The 8046-nt window shown below is 42.1% G+C and overlaps 1 protein-coding gene across 1 annotated transcript in view; it reads right to left on the bottom strand.

Annotated features, from left to right (window-relative positions):
* Positions 1–532: 532 nt before the first annotated feature.
* LOC104165026 (lysine-specific demethylase 2B-like) overlaps positions 533–8046 on the bottom strand; it is a gene marked incomplete at both ends in the record, with an annotated part of 39647 nt that continues 32133 nt past the window's right edge. Inside the window, one exon of the mRNA XM_009704533.1 lies at positions 533–619. Coding sequence (XP_009702835.1) covers positions 533–619 — 87 coding nt within the window. The remainder of the gene's footprint in view (positions 620–8046) is intronic.

The following is an 8046-nucleotide window of genomic DNA, read 5'->3' as shown; positions in this document are numbered from 1 at the left end:
AAGCAAGCCTCATGGTTCTCCTGCAAAGTGAAGAGAATTACTCCCATGTACAGGAGGAAAAATGAAGATACAGGGACAGAAAACAACCCTCCAAAGCTACAGTGGCACACTTGTACAGAGAATTCAACATGTCTCAAAGTGTAAGAGAAAAAACATACTCTCATCCAGATACAAGTGCTTACTTAATGACCAGTTTGTACGATTTGCACATTATTTAATCTTACACAAAATGCTGCATCAACATTTTTAGATTTAACCATGATTAGTAAATGATCAAGACATACCAAAGTTTTATACTGGTAAGTAAGGCCCAAACAAATTGTTTTTAAATAGAAACTCTAACGATTTCTCCCTACTGAGACATTTTTATGTTCTGCTTCAAAACCTAATCATAAAACCACTAAAAATTACACTTCATGTTAAAAATGCTAGCAGCTGCCGAAGTATCATATACAGCACTTTGTCAGATTATAGATAAATAAACACCAAGATGCAGCACAACAATGATTAGTAAGTAATTGTGTCTCATTACCTTTGCGGTCTTCTTGGGCCAGCTGACCACAGGGACACCCGAAATGGCAAGATTTTGGTCATCATCAGCATGTTCCTTCAGTATGTTCTGTTGCAAATGAAAAAGCCTTCATTAACTGGAGAAATATTTCTCCAACTGAAGAGTGCAGACTTACAGAAGACAATATTCCACTCTGATGAAAGATAAAGTGACAAGATCTCTGCTGACTTGTTACATCTCTGCAAGTTACTTTTGCTTCCAAACTTCCAGTTCACACTGAAACTCTTGCACCTGTTGTTAAGATCAAAGATGTGAAGCTTCTTGCAAAACAGACAGCAAAATCAGCCATGAATCACCTCAAATATTACAGACTTCTCTAAAATTGGTGTGTCCAGAAGACTGGTGTTTTTCAACCAGTATCACCTCTCCCTTTAAACTCCAGCTCACTAAATCCCAAACAACCCCACCAGTCACCACAACCAACACCTTCTCTCCTAATCAAGTCTACAAAAGATGAGAGAAGTATCTAGGCTCTGCCACCATTATTTCTGCACTCACAGGGCATCAAGTGTGTAGTTTAGAGCAATCCTCAGATGCCTGAACATTCAGGTAAGTCAAGATCTAGAAGTGTGCCCTATAACCTTTCATCTTCTTGCACGTGGCCATTCAAGAGCACCGTCATTTCCACTGGCCTTCTTTCCACATCGATGGGCAGGCCAGAGCTGTTGTAATGTAGTTCACTTTATGTGACCAGGTAAGGCATTCAGGTTCCTGAGTACTCATTCCTAGGAAACTATCTGACTCTGGACAGTACAGTATTAAGGAAAAAAGATTGGTCTCACCTCCTTTCCACCCCCACCAAATCCTTTTGCTTCGATGCACTGTCCTAGAAATTTCCTGTGTGGGCTGCACCAGCTTACATAGCTTCCACTGCTGTGAATCACTCCCATGACCGTATAACTCAACACAGAGGTGGGGAAGAACTCTTTCTAAGTGTCCTCAGTTGTGCAGCTGGCAACAGTCCACACTTGCTTCCCATGACTCCCTACATACTTACTAACCTAGCTACAAAGCTCTTTATTCGGAGTTGAGGTAGCTGAAAAAGACAACAAATGACAACAAATGAAAACAAAAAAAAAAGTCAGAAAGACGATTCTGCGGTGCTGCTGAAACCTGAAGCCCAAATAAGCACTAACAGGTTACAGGGGAAAAAAATGCTCCAATAAAACAAGCAAGAACTGCAGGTTGGAAATTACCTCGTAACGGAATTTAGGAGATAAGCCCAGACAGTGAAGTTCAACGGTGTTGCTCCCAAGTATACTGACTTTTTGAAAAAAGCTTAATTAGATAACAACAGGCACCAGGCTCTGTCAGTCCCCAGTGCAGAGCTTTAATAATCAGAAATTTCACACGCTATACAAAAAGGGCTTAAAATACAGTAATTGTTTTAATAGGAAGTGCACTTGGAATTCATCTGTCATCATCCTGCTAAAGCCCGGAGTACGATGGCATGTTCCAGACTCCAAGAGCCTGAGCAGGCAGATTAGCACTGAAACAAGGGTTTGGATGAGAGTCCCTGGGGCTGGCTTTTTCTCCCTGGAGCTCAGGCAACCTGCCGGATTCAGCCCAATTCCCCAGTCTGTGCTTAAATGAGAGACGCTTTACTAATAGACACTATAGCACCAGCGCAGTGCTGCTTCTTCAGATACAATCATACCAGTAAGGCTGTTCTCCATACTGGTTAGTCCAAAAGCAGCACCAATGACCAAAATAAGCAATACCAGTACAAGTCCAGTTTTGTCAGCCCGGCGTTGTGGCTGTGCTCAGGAGCCTGCATAGGCACAGCCTGGCTGGTGAGGAGGAAAATGCAGCTTGCCCCAACCTGACTGTGATGGAGAGTCTGTAGCGTATCTCCAGCTGTACACTCTTCGAGTGAAACAGCTAACAACTTCTACATACGGACTAGTCATTGGCAAACTAACTCTTGGCTGAGCTGAGGTTAAGTAAGCACCTCCTTTCTGATGTCCTTTTTATTTTGAGAGCGACTCCTGCACTAACTGAACTGTGACCACATTCTGAAAGTTAGTTTTCAATCCTAAAAATTGAGAGGTCTTTTGTATTCTCATAGCAAAGCCAAAGTTCTCCAGAATGAGGCGTCAGCTTGAGAGCTATATAAACAAAGGACAAATTAATCCCTCTTTACTTTGCTAGTCTTAGATTTGAAAGCTTGTAAGACAGAAAACCTTAACATTTCCACCAACAACTGTCAGAGACTCCGAGTTCAATAGAAAGCAGAGTATATTCCAAGAACTTGGCAAGATAATGAAGGTTTCTTGTTATCATATGTATCACGTGAAAACATTATCCAAGAAGAAATGTAAAACTATGGCAGCTTATCATCTCAGCCAGCTGAAAACAATGGATGTCTGAGCAGCAGAACCATAACCAAGCCACAGCTGTACTGACTGCAGTGTGGAGTGTCAGCAACGGGCTGGAGGAAGCAGATTTTGTTCACCTGCTTTAAAAAAAAAAAGAAAAAAAGAAGATAAAAGAAAAGCCATGGGGCTCCAGTTAGACAAACAACGTGATGCTCAGCCAGCACAAGGCTGCCCGATTCATTACACTTGAAAGCTGTGGTGACAACAGCAGGTATGAAGGAAAGAAACTGATTAAGTATGTAAGAATTCAGCTTAGCCATTAATTTCAAAAGCACAGCAAGGAATGACTCCCCTGAAATGCATTCAGCAGAGGGAGTTTTTTCCTGTCATCAGAACGAGAAGGGGGTAAGATTTCTTGGCAAGAAAAAGTAAGAACATATTTCAGTAGATATCATCTGTCTTGCACAAGAATCTTCTCCTGCTGCCAAGGAGTTGCGGATATTTGACAAACTCTGTTCTTCAAACCGAGTTTCTTCTGCCCTAACAGAGTTCCACAGTCCCTTTTGAAGAAAGGCAGCATTTTTGCTTTGAAGCGGGGAAGGTCTGTGGCATTATTAGGAGGCAGATCTCACAATCTTCTTCCCCAAGAGCAGCAAAGGAATTACCATCCTGCTGGTAACACAACAGAAATGTCACGTGCTGAAATCAGAAGCTGCACACAGGCAAGCATCGCTGGCAGAGTGTTTAGTGTGAGGTGCAGACTGCCACAAAGGTCTGCTCAGCTTTACCTGTCCTGGGATGTGGGGTGTAAACTGCACCAAGGAGTAAGATGGTTACCTCTCTATTCTTTTCTTCATTAATAAGTCCATCCCAATTGTATCTTTAGCAGACTGACATACTGATGGTAGCTAAATATGAAGTAGAGAAGCTGCATGATGAAAGTCTTCCAATCTCCAAGGCCACCATCCAAGTAAAATTACTTCTCAGTGTTTTTTTTCCTCTTTCTTTTCTTCATCAGTATAGGTACTTTTCTAACAGTTCAGCTGCTACTTAATTTTTAAATTGGGAGCCGGAGTTGTTGCACTGTTTTGTATTTCATTTCAGGACATGTATATACGGAAAACAACGTACAACTGCAGGCTGCGTGCGCCTCCAACAGTAACACCAACAGCAAGGATGTGAGGGCAACGGCTGCAGTGTCTTCTGGCTGCTCACCCTGCCAACAACTACACTGCCAAGCCTTCTGTTCTTCTGCAACTTGGGTCAGCTGAGCACTCTCAGGGAGGGTATGTTTATCTGTACAACAATTTCCCCTCACATTCGCTGCACATACAGCTCACACAAAGCCCATCCGCAGACATTTGGATACAGAGAGTATTGCATCTCCTCGGCCGATTGTTCAGATGCCATCTGCTACAGAGTGAATGCTGCTGTCAGTAACCGCTGTTTGGAGGTCTCTGAGAAGCTCCTTTGGTGTTGAACACAGGTCTCACGCAATACAGTGCCCATACAGCAGAGCTGCAGCCAACAAGAATTTAATTCCTTGTTTGAGCTGAGGGAAGAAGTGACCCACTCCCCAAGTGAGGCCCGTGTTATGCTCTGCAAATAAGCCTCCCTCGTGCTACTGGACCCCATCGATCATGGTGATAAATGGGTTCTCAATCTGCAGAGGCATTAGCTTGGCACTTCTGGATTGCTGTGTCCCCACCAGATAGTCACAGTTACTTAGGAGCTTCGTTGACGTGTAAGGAATTTACACAGGCTTAGTTTAGTTTTCAGTCTCCCTTCTCATAACGAAAATAAATTACATTACTTCAAAGAGTCTCACCTACTTGACATTAAATAGCTGTATATAGCTGCAGTTCTATTTACCAACAAGAGCAGTAATCCAGTTGCCCATCCTTTACTGTATTCTTGCTCAGATGGGAAAGGATGGATTCTTTACGAGTTACCCTGATTTGTTCTGTGAAACTTCCCATCGCTGAATAAAATGGTTTCCTTTCTCCAGTTTAACTACCCATATCCTGTTTTCTAAAAACATGAATTATCTTACTGAAGCACAAAACCAGACTTGAATGTCATACAGAAAAGTTCCTAAGTGTATTTCATTAAGAAATAAAACTGCTACAATAAACACACATATATTTTCTTCAGGAAGAAACTTGTTTAAGACTTTCCAAGCAAACCAAGAGCTTTCAGACTTTCTGTCAGAGCATGTTCTTGCTATGCATTTGTTAAAAATAACTCACAAATGGGTGCACTAAAAGGGAATTTTTTTATAGGATGTATTACTAATACATCACACCCCCCAAAGTCAGGTTGCCCATGAAATAAGCCTTGTGAATGCAGTCGAATACAGTCACAGCACATATGACCTGCACAGCTGCTTCTGCAGGATTTCTGCCTCCATGCAGTCACACAGATGACTGGTGCTCTGGATATTCATCAGGGTGAGGTAAAGGTGCCAGGCTTCTGCTCACTTTACTGCTAATGCTATCAGCAAAATCCCCACATTATTTTCTGTACAAGCTGGAAAACTAGTAGCAAAGTAAGAGGCAATATGATTTAGTGGTCAAGGAGATTTAATACCATTCTGGAAAAATGGACTGTATTTCTTCCTCTGCCATTATGTCTCTATTTGGCACAGGGCAAATCTTTTAAATCAAGTTTCCACAGGCTGTCATGAATTGTATGTTCCTACTCTTCCTCACACCTGGCTTGGGATTTGGACGCTAAAGATCAGAACTGCTCTGCAGAAATGTTAAGCAATTGCAGTTTTAATACCATTGAAATTGTCTTTTGCATCTATCGTTCTCAAATAATGCTAACTTTTCTGAAAATCGCATCCACAGCATGTAAAACCAGTATACAAAGTTATGGTCACTTTTGCCTTCATCTCTTTGCACCCTAGTTCCCTGGCTGTGAACCAGAGATAACAACAGCTCATCAGTTACCACTTGTGAAGCACATGGCTACGGTAGTGATGAGCATCACTGGGAACCCCAAGGGAACATTCGTATCACCATTGTCAGCTGAGGGTCTGAGCAGTACCTAACACACACTGAAGAGCAAGGATGGAACAAAATACCGAACAGCTGCATTTTGCACACCAAGTAATACAGGAATCCTACAAGGACCATTATGCTAGGTGTATGCTCAAGGGGCTGAAATCAGCCACGGCAACTCCTCCATCAGCATGCTCTATCCTTTGAAGGCAGAAGCCCTAAACATAACACTGACACACTTGGATTTGTTTTATTTTTTTTAAAGCAAATAAACTGAATAAAACAAACTTCATGCTTTGGTATTACATGAATTACAAGGAGATAGGATGCTTTGGCTCTACTGCACTGTTCTCTACCATTTCAACAAACACAGCAGCAGAAAGGAGTAACGGGTTGCTGCATCCAGGGTCCCAGAACTAGATGGGAATGCCAGCGGCTGCCTCAGACAATGTGCTGACGAGCAAAGGGAAGGTCTGTGCTGGGAGTCCTGGACTCCACTCCTGACTTGAGAGGAAGCGTACTTGAGCAACCACTGATCTGAGTACAACTCCCCCTAACTGCCTCAACTCCTTCAGAGCACCCAGCAAGCGGATTATGCAACCGTAGGGAGAGTTATGGAGGAAGCAGACTATATGAGCTTTAATTAATTTATCATGCTGTATTGAATCATATTCTCTGAAAATTGAGGGCTGCCTTATATGTGGGCCAATATTGTAAAAAAGATGAGTTAGAAAGTTCTTTAATAGTTCTTCAGACACTATTCAAGAAAATGTTTGAGCTAATATCCTTTTAAAAGGTCTTGCTCTGACTAATCAGTCACAGGCTCGCCGAACATACAGAGGTGATACCAGAGGAAACAATTCTGTAACATGCATGATGTTTAGATGTGGTCATGGCCTCTTTACCCAGCAGGGAACCATAAATGTCCAGATGTTGGGCTATATCCTGATGGTTACAGCATGTGCTGGCAAGGAGAGACAGTTTAGAAGCAGGCAGTTATCAAAGGAGATGGAACATCAAGACTGCAAGTCTGCAAGATGCACAAAATAAACTGGCAGATGCTCACTTAATACCAGTTAGAGCACACTGTCACTAAAAAGGGGCGTGGCTTGGGCTTTTTTCTTAAATGTCTGTTTGCAGTTCTCCATCTCTGTAGCTAGGGAATCCACTGCTCTGGAGAGGAATAAGAAAACATAAACTCCTACATGGTGCTTTAAACCAGATTCACATATGGTATCTTGCTGTGCTCCAGTAAGATGTCTCACCGTACACTGGAGTATGTCATCAAAAGACCATGTGTGATCATACTCTGAACATCTGCACCATTTATTATGTGTTGTACCCCTTCTTGGGATTTCAAGAATGGGCAGTTTATTTTTAAGTGAAAACTGGTCTGTGCATGAAGCTTGGAAAAGTAATGCTACCATTCTTTCTCCTTCACCACAAATTCAACTCCTGGTTTTGAAGCTTCATTTTGATTTCTGATCAGAAGACGACTGATCACAAAGCAAGCCAGTGAATCTACAGCCACAACCTTGGGCATGTGCTTTCACTTTTATATACAAAGTGGCTGATTTTGCAAGAAGAGACTTTCTGAGCTCTTGTCGTTTACCAAAATGAGTGCCATGTATCACACTTCCAGGCTCCAAGACTGCGGAATATGGTTCCACTGCACACTGCATATGTTCAGTCTTCTTTAACTGCCTTTGAAGCCTTTATCTAGGCAGCTGATACACTACTTGCACTAAAAACGTACAGGCTCCCCTTTTACTGTATAAACATGCATTTTTCCCCTCAGATTGTGGCTTACACAGCTCTTGTGTACAGAAAAACATATGTAGCTGAAGAACTATACTGTACACAGAAACAGTACAAAACTAGCGGTCCAAACACAAGACCACAAATCAATACCCATAGTTCCAAATCGGGCCAAATTACCATGGTACTGGACCTATGGAGGACAGGTTAACAATTTTAGCCTTAATGGACAAGTCCCAGCAAAATCACAACAGTATGCTGCTCTCAGCTTTGTTAAAAAAATAATTAATATGCTCATTTTATACAACGTGAAAACAAGACACAGAAAAGCTAACAAGTAATCCAAAGGGATGCCATGGATCAGAGGCAGGGTTGGGATTAGAAACAGCAAGGC

The sequence above is a fragment of the Cariama cristata genome, unplaced genomic scaffold (genome assembly GCF_000690535.1).
Source record: "Cariama cristata isolate BGI_N322 unplaced genomic scaffold, ASM69053v1 scaffold31377, whole genome shotgun sequence".
In the NCBI taxonomy this organism is placed as follows: domain Eukaryota; kingdom Metazoa; phylum Chordata; class Aves; order Cariamiformes; family Cariamidae; genus Cariama; species Cariama cristata.
Note: the sequence above shows the minus strand (reverse complement) of the source record. Positions and strands in the feature narration are given on the sequence as shown.